The following is a 13,154-nucleotide window of genomic DNA, read 5'->3' as shown; positions in this document are numbered from 1 at the left end:
CTGTACCAAAGCATCTCCGTTCTTCACCGCATTGACCCCACGTGCTCGTGTACAGTAACGTAGCATCTCCGCGTTTCACCGCATTGACCCCTCGTGCTCGTGTACAGTACCAAAGCGTCTCTGTTCTTCACCGCATTGACCCCACGTGCTCGTGTACAGTAACGTAGCATCTCCGCGTTTCACCGCATTGACCCCTCATGCTCGTGTACAGTACCAAAGCGTCTCCGTTCTTCACCGCATTGACCCCACATGCTCGTGTACAGTAAAATAGCGTCTCCACGCTTCGCCACATTCATCGCATGTGCTCATGTACAGTAACAAAGCGTCTCCGTGCTTCACCGCATTGACCCCACGTGCTCGTGTACAGTAACGTAGCATCTCCGCATTTCACCGCATTGACCCCTCGTGCTCGTGTACAGTACCAAAGCGTCTCCGTTCTTCACCGCATTGACCCCACGTGCTCGTGTACAGTAAAATAGCGTCTCCACGCTTCGCCACATTCATCGCATGTGCTCGTGTACAGTAACAAAGCGTCTCCATGCTTCACCGCATTGACCCCACGTGCTCGTGTGCAGTAACAAAGCGTCTCCGTGCTTCACCGCATTGACCCCACGTGCTCGTGTACAGTAATGTAGTATCTACGCCTTTTCACCGCATTGACCCCTCGTGCTCGTGTACAGTACCAAAGCGTCTCCGTTCTTCACCGCATTGACCCCACGTGCTCGTGTACAGTAAAATAGCGTCTCAGTGCTTCACCACATTCATCCCACGTGCTTGTGTACAGTAACAAAGTGTCTCTGTGCTTCACCGCATTGACCCCACGTGCTCGTGTACAGTAACGTAGCATCTCCGCGTTTCACCGCATTGACCCCTCATGCTCGTGTACAGTACCAAAGCGTCTCCGTTCTTCACCGCATTGACCCCACGTGCTCATGTACAGTAAAATAGCGTCTCCACGCTTCGCCACATTCATCGCATGTGCTCGTGTACAGTAACGTAGCATCTCCGCATTTCACCGCATTGACCCCTCGTGCTCGTGTACAGTACCAAAGCGTCTCCGTTCTTCACCGCATTGACCCCACGTGCTCGTGTACAGTAAAATAGCGTCTCCACGCTTCGCCACATTCATCGCATGTGCTCGTGTACAGTAACAAAGCGTCTCCATGCTTCACCGCATTGACCCCACGTGCTCGTGTGCAGTAACAAAGCGTCTCCGTGCTTCACCGCATTGACCCCACGTGCTCGTGTACAGTAATGTAGTATCTACGCCTTTTCACCGCATTGACCCCTCGTGCTCGTGTACAGTACCAAAGCGTCTCCGTTCTTCACCGCATTGACCCCACGTGCTCGTGTACAGTAAAATAGCGTCTCAGTGCTTCACCACATTCATCCCACGTGCTCATGTACAATAACAAAGCGTCCCCGTGCTTCACAGCATTGACCCCACGTGCTCGTGTACAGCAACAAAGCGTCTCCGTTCTTCACCGCATTGACCCCACGTGCTCGTGTACAGTAACGTAGCATCTCCGCGTTTCACCGCATTGACCCCTCATGCTCGTGTACAGTACCAAAGCGTCTCCGTTCTTCACCGCATTGACCCCACATGCTCGTGTACAGTAAAATAGCGTCTCCACGCTTCGCCACATTCATCGCATGTGCTCATGTACAGTAACAAAGCGTCTCCGTGCTTCACCGCATTGACCCCACGTGCTCGTGTACAGTAACGTAGCATCTCCGCATTTCACCGCATTGACCCCTCGTGCTCGTGTACAGTACCAAAGCGTCTCCGTTCTTCACCGCATTGACCCCACGTGCTCGTGTACAGTAAAATAGCGTCTCCACGCTTCGCCACATTCATCGCATGTGCTCGTGTACAGTAACAAAGCGTCTCCATGCTTCACCGCATTGACCCCACGTGCTCGTGTGCAGTAACAAAGCGTCTCCGTGCTTCACCGCATTGACCCCACGTGCTCGTGTACAGTAATGTAGTATCTACGCCTTTTCACCGCATTGACCCCTCGTGCTCGTGTACAGTACCAAAGCGTCTCCGTTCTTCACCGCATTGACCCCACGTGCTCGTGTACAGTAAAATAGCGTCTCAGTGCTTCACCACATTCATCCCACGTGCTTGTGTACAGTAACAAAGTGTCTCTGTGCTTCACCGCATTGACCCCACGTGCTCGTGTACAGTAACGTAGCATCTCCGCGTTTCACCGCATTGACCCCTCATGCTCGTGTACAGTACCAAAGCGTCTCCGTTCTTCACCGCATTGACCCCACGTGCTCGTGTACAGTAACGTAGTATCTACGCCTTTTCACCGCATTGACCCCACGTGCTCGTGTACAGTAACGTAGTATCTACGCCTTTTCACCGTGTTGACCCCATGTGCTCGTGTACAGTAACGTAGCATCTCCGCGTTTCACCGCATTGACCCCACGTGCTCGTGTACAGTACCAAAGCGTCTCCGTGCTTCACCACATTCATCCCACATGCCCGTGTACAGTAACAAAGCGTCCCCGTGCTTCACAGCATTGACCCCACGTGCTCGTGTACAGTAACAAAGCGTCTCCGTTCTTCACCGCATTTTCCCCACGTGCTCGTGTACAGTAAAATAGCGTCTCCACGCTTCGCCACATTCATCGCATGTGCTCGTGTACAGTAACAAAGCGTCTCCGTGCTTCACCGCATTGACGCCACGTGCTCGTGTACAGTAACAAAGCGTCTCCGTGCTTCACCGCATTGACCCCACGTGCTTGCGTACAGTAACGTAGTATCTACGCCTTTTCACCGCATTGACGCCACGTGCTCGTGTACAGTAACAAAGCGTCTCCGTGCTTCAGCGCATTGATCTCCTCGTCGGGCGAAGATGTGCTTTCGCAGCACGATGTCGTGTTTCCTCCTTCTCTCCCGTTTCCTGGTATTTTCAGGTTCGTGGTCGATGCACACCTAAATTGCCGGGAGAAATCTCTCTTTGTCTGTCTCTATCTCTCTCTCATAAAGTCAAGAAGAAGAATAATGAAAACATTCACAAAGCTTATTGATACGAACCGTGTGGCAGGTAACACGCTCTGTATCGAGGCACGTCCTTCTGATGTAAACGATGAACATCCACACGGGATGTCGCCACCCGTGAGCAAACAATCGAATCTGGTATCCATGGTAACCGATCTACGAGTGCAGCCTGAATCGCGCGAAAACATAATTTAATATCACTGCGGTTATTTGTGCAATATTATGTTTGAAGGTGCGACGAGAAGAATGGTGAAGAGGTCACGGTAATGAAAGAACTTATTTTAACGATAAAATTCCCAACCGAAGAGAGCACGTTATCAGCACGTCCTTTAAGAGGTGCGAACAGCCAATGGCAGAAGCGCACCGTCACACGTCGCTGTCGATACGCCGACTGTGAACGCAGTGGACGGAGACGTCGAACACGGGTTTCGTAAAATGAAAAAATTAATCAATTTGCGATATGCGTTTCGTGTACGGGGGCAAGTTTAACGGTAATCCGCAGCGTCATCGCAAATTTGAATGAAACTATGAGGAAGAAGATTCCCGGGATTACATCAGCGGTGGGCGGTGGACGGCGCCGCCATTTCGATCCGATTTGCTTTTGTGTCTCTGGCGAGAAAGATCGGCGGAAATCGGTGCTCGTCTCCTCTGCTTCGCCACGTCACTGTATACATAAAGTTGAATTCGACATTGGGGAACACGGATGTGATGAGATTTTTCGCGGATGGTACGTCCTTCATTGTGAAATTTGTAAACGAAAGTTCGGTAAGTGGCGAAAAATTTGCAGGCCGTACAAGATGGCGCCGCGCAAGTGGCAGTGATAGTTTACGCCCGATTTAATATTGCTTGTTCACGGAATGTGTTAAAAAATATTGTAATAATTTTTTTGATCGTTTTGTTTCAAATGCAGCTTTTATTCACCTGTTTTGGGTTCGATTTATGTCGAAGTGAAAAATCAGGCGCTCGGGGCAGCCTGGTCATTAAAGACCGTGCGAGGGTCGCTGCCGCTGTGCTCATTGTGGAGGAAGGAGCTGGCGGTGTTCAGTACCGGAGGAGCTGCTTTTGTTCCAAATTGTCTTCGGGAATGTGTTGCTTCCTGAGTCGTGTTCTCTCTGGAGAGAGACATTCCGGACCTTTCTTTCCTGTTGAAGATGGTCGCGTGTTTTGTCATGGACCTTCCTTTAGCTTAGGATTGCTCGTGAATCGTCCAATCGCATCCAATCTTACACGTTGGTTGCACCTATTCTCGGTTCGATGCTTTCATTACACATCGTTCCATTCGAGCTCGTAACCTGGACCAACCAGGCTGTCGATATTAATATTTAATATTTATATGATGTAACGTGTGAATGGCAGCTGCACGTTGGACAGGGAGGTTTATATACACTGCCGTCCGTGTCCGTGTCCGTGTATGCGCGCTTTGTTGTCTGTTTGTGTGTTGCGGTGTGTGTGTGTATGCTTTGTTGTTGTGTGCGTGTGCTTTGTTGTGTGTGTGTGCGTGCTTTTTGTTGACGTGTGCGTGCGTGCTTTTTTGTTGTGTGTGTGCTTTTTTGTTGTGTGTGTGCTTTTTTGTTGTGTGTGTGCTTTTTTGTTGTGTGTGCTTTGTTGTGTGTGTGTGTGTGTGTGTGTGCTTTGTTGTGTGTGTGTGTGTGTGTGCTTTGTTGTTGTTCTGTGTGTGCGCGTGTGTGTGTGCTTTGTTGTTGTTCTGTGTGTGCGTGTGTGTGCGTGTGTGCTTTGTTGTGTGTGTGTGTGTGCTTGTTTTGTGTGTGCGCGCGCTTTGTTGTCTGTGTGTGTGTGTGCTTTGTTGTGTGTGTGTGTGTGTGTGTGTGTGTGCTTTGTTGTTGTTTTGTGTGTGCGCGCGCTTTGTTGTGTGTGTGTGCGTGTGTGTCTGTGTGTGTGCGTGTGTGTGTGTTTTGTTGTCTGTGTGTGTGCTTTGTTGTGTGTGTGTGTGTGTGTGCTTTGTTGTGTGTGTGTGTGTGTGTGTGTGTGTGTGTGTGTGTGTGTGTGTGTGTGTGTGTGTGTGTGTGTGTGTGTGTGTGTGTGTGTGCTTTGTTGTGTGTGTGTGTGTGTGTGTGTGTGTGTGTGTGTGTGTGTGTGTGTGCTTTATTGTGTGTGTGCTTTATTGTGTGTGTGCTTTATTGTGTGTGTGCTTTATTGTGTGTGTGCTTTATTGTGTGTGTGCTTTATTGTGTGTGCTTTATTGTGTGTGTGCTTTATTGTGTGTGTGCTTTGTTGTGTGTGTGCTTTGTTGTGTGTGTGCTTTGTTGTGTGTGTGCTTTGTTGTGTGTGTGCTTTGTTGTGTGTGTGCTTTGTTGTGTGTGTGCTTTGTTGTGTGTGTGCTTTGTTGTGTGTGTGCTTTGTTGTGTGTGTGCGTGCTTTGTTGTCTGTGTGCGTGCTTTGTTGTCTGTGTGCGCCCTTTGTTTGTGTGTGCCCTTTGTTGTCTGTGTGTGCCCTTTGTTGTCTGTGTGTGCCCTTTGTTGTCTGTGTGTGCCCTTTGTTGTCTGTGTGTGCCCTTTGTTGTCTGTGTGTGCCCTTTGTTGTCTGTGTGTGCCCTTTGTTGTCTGTGTGTGCCCTTTGTTGTCTGTGTGTGCCCTTTGTTGTCTGTGTGTGCCCTTTGTTGTCTGTGTGTGCCCTTTGTTGTCTGTGTGTGCCCTTTGTTGTCTGTGTGTGCCCTTTGTTGTCTGTGTGTGCCCTTTGTTGTCTGTGTGTGCCCTTTGTTGTCTGTGTGTGCCCTTTGTTGTCTGTGTGTGCCCTTTGTTGTCTGTGTGTGCCCTTTGTTGTCTGTGTGTGCCCTTTGTTGTCTGTGTGTGCCCTTTGTTGTCTGTGTGTGCCCTTTGTTGTCTGTGTGTGCCCTTTGTTGTCTGTGTGTGCCCTTTGTTGTCTGTGTGTGCCCTTTGTTGTCTGTGTGTGCCCTTTGTTGTCTGTGTGTGCCCTTTGTTGTCTGTGTGTGCCCTTTGTTGTCTGTGTGTGCCCTTTGTTGTCTGTGTGTGCCCTTTGTTGTCTGTGTGTGCCCTTTGTTGTCTGTGTGTGCCCTTTGTTGTCTGTGTGTGCCCTTTGTTGTCTGTGTGTGCCCTTTGTTGTCTGTGTGTGCCCTTTGTTGTCTGTGTGTGCCCTTTGTTGTCTGTGTGTGCCCTTTGTTGTCTGTGTGTGCCCTTTGTTGTCTGTGTGTGCCCTTTGTTGTCTGTGTGTGCCCTTTGTTGTCTGTGTGTGCCCTTTGTTGTCTGTGTGTGCCCTTTGTTGTCTGTGTGTGCCCTTTGTTGTCTGTGTGTGCCCTTTGTTGTCTGTGTGTGCCCTTTGTTGTCTGTGTGTGCCCTTTGTTGTCTGTGTGTGCCCTTTGTTGTCTGTGTGTGCCCTTTGTTGTCTGTGTGTGCCCTTTGTTGTCTGTGTGTGCCCTTTGTTGTCTGTGTGTGCCCTTTGTTGTCTGTGTGTGCCCTTTGTTGTCTGTGTGTGCCCTTTGTTGTCTGTGTGTGCCCTTTGTTGTCTGTGTGTGCCCTTTGTTGTCTGTGTGTGCCCTTTGTTGTCTGTGTGTGCCCTTTGTTGTCTGTGTGTGCCTTTGTTGTCTGTGTGTGCCCTTTGTTGTCTGCGTGTGCCCTTTGTTGTCTGCGTGTGCCCTTTGTTGTCTGCGTGTGTGTGCTTTGTTGTCTGCGTGTGTGCGCTTTGTTGTCTGCGTGTGCGCGCTTTGTTGTCTGCGTGTGCGCGCTTTGTTGTCTGCGTGTGTGCGCTTTGTTGTCTGTGTGTGTGCGCTTTGTTGTCTGTGTGTGTGCGCTTTGTTGTCTCTGTGTGTGTGCGCTTTGTTGTCTCTGTGTGTGTGCGCTTTGTTGTCTCTGTGTGTGTGCGCTTTGTTGTCTCTGTGTGTGTGCGCTTTGTTGTCTCTGTGTGTGTGCGCTTTGTTGTCTCTGTGTGTGTGCGCTTTGTTGTCTCTGTGTGTGTGCGCTTTGTTGTCTCTGTGTGTGTGCGCTTTGTTGTCTCTGTGTGTGTGCGCTTTGTTGTCTCTGTGTGTGTGCGCTTTGTTGTCTCTGTGTGTGTGCGCTTTGTTGTCTCTGTGTGTGTGCGCTTTGTTGTCTCTGTGTGTGTGCGCTTTTGTTGTCTCTGCGTGTGGGTCCCTGTGTGTGTGTGCTTTGTTGTCTCTATGTGTGTGCTTTGTTGTCTCTGTATGTGTGTGCTTTGTTGTCTCTGTATGTGTGTGCTTTGTGGTTTCTGTGTGTGTGTGTGTGTGTGTGTGCTTTGTTATTGTGTGTGTGTGTGTGCTTTGTTATTGTGTGTGTGCGCTTTGTTATTGTGTGTGTGTGCGCTTTGTTATTGTGTGTGTGTGCTTTGTTATTGTGTGTGTGTGCTTTGTTATTGTGTGTGTGCTTTGTTATTGTGTGTGTGCTTTGTTATTGTGTGTGTGCTTTGTTATTGTGTGTGTGCTTTGTTATTGTGTGTGCGCTTTGTTATTGTGTGTGTGCGCTTTGTTATTGTGTGTGTGTGCGCTTTGTTATTGTGTGTGTGTGCGCTTTGTTATTGTGTGTGTGCGCGCTTTGTTATTGTGTGTGTGCTTTGTTATTGTGTGTGTGCTTTGTTATTGTGTGTGTGCTTTGTTATTGTGTGTGTGCTTTGTTATTGTGTGTGTGCTTTGTTATTGTGTGTGTGCTTTTGTTATTGTGTGTGTGCTTTGTTATTGTGTGTGTGCTTTGTTATTGTGTGTGTGCTTTGTTATTGTGTGTGTGCTTTGTTATTGTGTGTGTGCTTTGTTATTGTGTGTGTGCTTTGTTATTGTGTGTGTGCTTTGTTATTGTGTGTGTGTGCTTTGTTATTGTGTGTGTGTGCTTTGTTATTGTGTGTGTGCTTTGTTATTGTGTGTGTGTGCTTTGTTATTGTGTGTGTGTGTGCTTTGTTATTGTGTGTGTGCTTTGTTATTGCATGTGTGCTTTGTTATTGCGTGTGTGCTTTGTTATTGCGTGTGTGCTTTGTTATTGCGTGTGTGTGCTTTGTTATTGTGTGTGTGTGCTTTGTTATTGTGTGCGTGTGCTTTGTTATTGTGTGCGTGTGCTTTGTTGGCTGTGTGTATGTGTGTGTGCTTTGTTGTCGGTGTGTGTGTGTGTGTGCTTTGTTGTCTGTCTGTGTGTGTGTGTGTCCTTTGTTGACTCTGTGTGTGTCCTTTGTTGTGTGTGTGTCCTTTGTTGTGTGTGTGTCCTTTGTTGTGTGTGTGTGTGTCCTTTGTTGTGTGTGTGTGTGTCCTTTGTTGTGTGTGTGTGTGTCCTTTGTTGTGTGTGTGTGTGTCCTTTGTTGTGTGTGTGTGTGTCCTTTGTTGTGTGTGTGTGTGTCCTTTGTTGTGTGTGTGTGTGTCCTTTGTTGTGTGTGTGTGTCCTTTGTTGTGTGTGTGTGTGTCCTTTGTTGTGTGTGTGTGTGTGTGTCCTTTGTTGTGTGTGTGTGTGTCCTTTGTTGTGTGTGTGTGTGTCCTTTGTTGTGTGTGTGTGTCCTTTGTTGTGTGTGTGTGTGTCCTTTGTTGTGTGTGTGTGTGTCCTTTGTTGTGTGTGTGTGTGTCCTTTGTTGTGTGTGTGTGTGTCCTTTGTTGTGTGTGTGTGTCCTTTGTTGTGTGTGTGTGTCCTTTGTTGTGTGTGTGTGTCCTTTGTTGTGTGTGTGTGTCCTTTGTTGTGTGTGTGTGTCCTTTGTTGTGTGTGTGTGTCCTTTGTTGTGTGTGTGTGTCCTTTGTTGTGTGTGTGTGTGTGTGTGTCCTTTGTTGTGTGTGTGTGTGTGTCCTTTGTTGTGTGTGTGTGTGTGTCCTTTGTTGTGTGTGTGTGTCCTTTGTTGTGTGTGTGTGTCCTTTGTTGTGTGCGTGTGTCCTTTGTTGTGTGGGTGTGTCCTTTGTCTGCGTGTGTCCTTTGTCGTCTGCGTGTGTCCTTTGTCGTCTGCGTGTGTCCTTTGTCGTCTGCGTGTGTCCTTTGTCGTCTGCGTGTGTCCTTTGTCGTCTGCGTGTGTCCTTTGTCGTCTGCGTGTGTCCTTTGTCGTCTGCGTGTGTCCTTTGTCGTCTGCGTGTGTCCTTTGTCGTCTGCGTGTGTCCTTTGTCGTCTGCGTGTGTCCTTTGTCGTCTGCGTGTGTCCTTTGTCGTCTGCGTGTGTCCTTTGTCGTCTGCGTGTGTCCTTTGTCGTCTGCGTGTGTCCTTTGTCGTCTGCGTGTGTCCTTTGTCGTCTGCGTGTGTCCTTTGTCGTCTGCGTGTGTCCTTTGTCGTCTGCGTGTGTCCTTTGTCGTCTGCGTGTGTCCTTTGTCGTCTGCGTGTGTCCTTTGTCGTCTGCGTGTGTCCTTTGTCGTCTGCGTGTGTTCTTTGTCGTCTGCGTGTGTCCTTTGTCGTCTGCGTGTGTCCTTTGTCGTCTGCGTGTGTCCTTTGTCGTCTGCGTGTGTCCTTTGTCGTCTCTGTGTGTGTCCTTTGTCGTCTCTGTGTGTGTCCTTTGTCGTCTCTGTGTGTGTCCTTTGTCGTCTCTGTGTGTGTCCTTTGTCGTCTCTGTGTGTGTCCTTTGTCGTCTCTGTGTGTGTCCTTTGTCGTCTCTGTGTGTGTCCTTTGTCGTCTCTGTGTGTGTCCTTTGTCGTCTCTGTGTGTGTCCTTTGTTGTCTCTGTGTGTGTCCTTTGTTGTCTCTGTGTGTGTCCTTTGTTGTCTCTGTGTGTGTCCTTTGTTGTCTCTGTGTGTGTCCTTTGTTGTCTCTGTGTGTGTCCTTTGTTGTCTCTGTGTGTGTCCTTTGTTGTCTGTGTGTGTGTGCTTTGTTGTCTATGTGTGTGTGCTTTGTTGTCTATGTGTGTGTGCTTTGTTATCTATGTGTGTGTGCTTTGTTGTTTCTGTGTGCGCGCTTTGCTGTTGTGTGTGTGCTTTGTTGTTGTGTGTGCTTGTGTGTGCGCTTTGTTGTTGTGTGTGTGCGCTTTGTTATTGTGTGTGTGTGTGTACGTGCACGCGTGCTTTGTTGTGTCCAGAGTATGAAGTGAAGCCGGATGTCGAATTGCGATTTGGATACAAATCAGTGTGCTGCTGGTGATCCTGATTTGTGGGAAGTTGGTTTGTGTCTAAATCATGATGTGTGTTGCACTCACCGGTTAACAACCTGTGGAGCTTAGTTGTCGCTCGTCATTCCGAACTTTAAATCTTGAAATAAATGTTTTTCTTCCAAACAATATACCTTCTCACTGTGAGTCAATGCGTTTCAGGCTTTGTGATGTCAAACATTGCTGCTCTGTAATTTTATTCATCCGCTTGTGTCACCAGGACATGTCGAGGGAAGCAGATACATAAGGCAAAAAACCTTGAATAATTTTAAACATATGAGTACACCTGCTCCCTTTGGGAGTAGCAGGAGGAGCATGTTTTTATATTCTGTGGGTATATAGATTACAGTAGATCTCGGCTCGGGTCTGTTGGTCTGTGGACTACACGGTAAGCATGTAATGCCTCAAGATCGTCGGGTTTCCTCTCTCTTAGTTTTGTGTTAAACAGCAGTAGCTACTGTTTAAAAAGGTAATCATACTTGTTTGTGGTTTGTAATATTTTTTACTTCCGGTATTTGTGCCCCACAAAACGCCAAGATAAGTTATTTTGTCCAAGGAAGAAAAACCCCTTGGGGAGGGGGTATGTTAATAGTATTGATATTGTTTTGTAGTGGTCAATTATTATATTGATATTATGAGTATTAGTCAGGGTGGTGTTCGTTATTCTGGGGCCCTAGGCAAAAGTCAAGGATGCCCCCCCCTCCCCTTCACCCCCCTCCACATCCCTTTTATTCCCACCCAACACACTCTGAAAAAGAATAAAGCACCCATTTTTCACAATGCACGTCCCATTTTGTGATTTGGCCTTTACTCTATTCTCCAGTATTCACCAAAACAATAGAGAAAACATAGAGATATTATTCCAAAAACGAAAATTAATATTATAATAGGAATGTAATGAATCTAGATTCATTTGGCATCTCGTTGTGAGTACATTGCATTGGGTTCGAAAAACAACGTGCTCTAGATATAATAAAAAAATAACCACATTTAGAGGCCATTTTTCCCCGCAAAGCGGGGGTTGGCCTTTTTCGGGGACCGTGGTTGTTGTTGTTTTTTGGTCCCCTTTTTGAAGCAATGTTATACGGCCAGATGCCCTTCCTGCCGCCAACCCTTTTTGTCGCCTTTTACGACAAGCAGGGAATTACCAGTGAACTGGTACTCAATTAGCCGACCTCGGAAGGATGACAGGCTGAGTCAACCCCCCTGGCGTTAATTCAGCGATCGACCGGGATTCAAACCCAGATATAACTGATTGATATAACTAGATCTAGATATAACTAGATAAACTAGAACGACACTTCGACATCACAACATCGACTGATATGCCTCTGCCCACATTATTACATCATTATAATACTTGTACAAAGTTTGATTTAAATCCATTCAGCTGTTCTCAAGTTATCACATTTTTACCTGACATGACCTCTGACCTTTGACTTCTTGGCCCCCAAAATTTAATCAGTTCATGTTTACATCATAATACATACCGGTACCAAGTTTAATTTCAATCCCTTCAGCATTTCACAAGTTATCACATTTTTACCTGACATGACCTTTGGCCTTTTACTTCAGGACCCCAAAATCTAATCAGTTAATCTTTACATCAGACATATCTGTACCAAGTTTGAATAAGATCACTTCAGCCGTTCTCGTTTTTTTTTTGTTTTTTTTTGTGTATACAAGATTGAGGTTCGTGTAAGAGCTAACATTAATCACAAAAACAACAAACCGACACACAAAACATATGATAAAGGGAGCTGGAGACAAGATGGGGAGAGAGAGGGAAACACACAAGTACAACAGCAGAGAACATGGACAGCGGGTGATCAGTGGGGGGGAGAGGGCTTGGGGGGAGGAAGCATTGGAAAGGGGGGTGGGGGGATGGGAGAGGTATAAAACACATGGACACTGCTAGGACTTCCAGGAAAGAAGTTGGTATTTCATAAAAGTGGATTTGGGGTGAATTAACGGGGGTAGAAAAGATCAAGGTTTTGGATGGGGGAAGATAAGAGATGGTGGTGAACAGCTGTTTTAAAGACCTGGAGGGAGGAGTGGGATTGAAGGGAGTGTGGGAGTTTGTTCTAGTGCTGTTAGCTAGATTCAAAATCCCGTCTCGGAACCGTCTCGATAAATTTTCAATTTTCATAACGGGATCTCGGATTGGCTCGGTTCCCGGCAAAGTAAAAAATAAAAATAAGAAATAAAAAAAATAAAAAAAAATAAAAATAAAATAATAAGGCTTCAAAAATAATGGAATTTCATTACAATATATAAACAACAATGAAAAAAATTCATTTCTGATGTTGAGTACTTAAATTCCGACTTAGCTTCCATTTACCGGGATGAAATAAAATACACCGCCTACATGCAGATGATCGGCCACCGATGGGACCGGGTTATCTCATTACAGTTTGTATTGTCGTGTAATTTCTTGCTCGGAATGTCAGAGAGAGGGAGAAAATGTTTCTGCCTAGGCATATTCGAGTCCCGGTTGGAGTTTCATTATCATTTTGGGAGTTGTGATCGCCAAGGGGCTCGCTCCCCCCCCCCCCCCCGTTCCCCTCCCCTCCCCCGCCCGGAAATGCCGGGTACTTCTGGTAGTAAATTATAAAGCAGGCGGTGTAGTGATCACCCCCCCCCCCTCTTTATTTTGACTCTGTGACTAAAGTAAACGTAATCAACTTATCAGGCCTAAAGTGGAGATAAGATAACTAAAATACTTTCACATTCAAACCGTCACACCAAACCCCGAGGGATTCTTACAATTTATAGATTTAGCGTTGCATTTTAAACATAAACGTTCATCAAAAACTCATTTCATAAAACTACATAATGTATTGTACTTGTATTAATACATTGTGTGTAGAATAATCTGTTATAAACGTGTTTTTAATCGAAATAAACATCGTCCCTCCATTCACGGGGCCTCGAGCGAATCCCTCGATATTAATGTGCAAAAGACCATAGCAACCACATTCCGTAACTCGTCTCCAAGGACGGACACGTGACCGCAGCGGGGCGGGGCGAGGCGGAGTGATACAGCGGAAGGATTCAACGGTTTAAATAAAGCAGCGACGCGGCGGATTTTCATTGGGACCTTTATCCTGATTTCGTTACCTCCGCCAC

At 47.0% G+C, this 13,154-nt stretch overlaps 2 protein-coding genes across 2 annotated transcripts in view; one reads left to right on the top strand and one right to left on the bottom strand.

Moving 5' to 3' along the window:
- LOC137428964 (uncharacterized) overlaps positions 1-3,121 on the bottom strand; it is a 70,211-nt gene extending 67,090 nt beyond the window's left edge. The window contains exon 1 of the mRNA XM_068118893.2: positions 3,050-3,121. Coding sequence (XP_067974994.2) covers positions 3,050-3,109 — 60 coding nt within the window. The 5' untranslated portion in view covers positions 3,110-3,121. The remainder of the gene's footprint in view (positions 1-3,049) is intronic.
- Positions 3,122-3,584: 463 nt separating this feature from the next.
- The window catches only part of SRCAP (Snf2 related CREBBP activator protein), a 349,731-nt gene continuing 340,161 nt past the window's right edge, over positions 3,585-13,154 (top strand). Inside the window, exon 1 of the mRNA XM_068118884.2 lies at positions 3,585-4,262. The gene's annotated coding sequence lies outside the window, so the exon portion shown is untranslated. The remainder of the gene's footprint in view (positions 4,263-13,154) is intronic.

This window comes from Myxine glutinosa, chromosome 6 (assembly GCF_964187855.1).
Source record: "Myxine glutinosa chromosome 6, kmMyxGlut1.1, whole genome shotgun sequence".
NCBI classification, from domain to species: domain Eukaryota; kingdom Metazoa; phylum Chordata; class Myxini; order Myxiniformes; family Myxinidae; genus Myxine; species Myxine glutinosa.
This window is presented reverse-complemented; position numbering and strand designations above follow the sequence as displayed.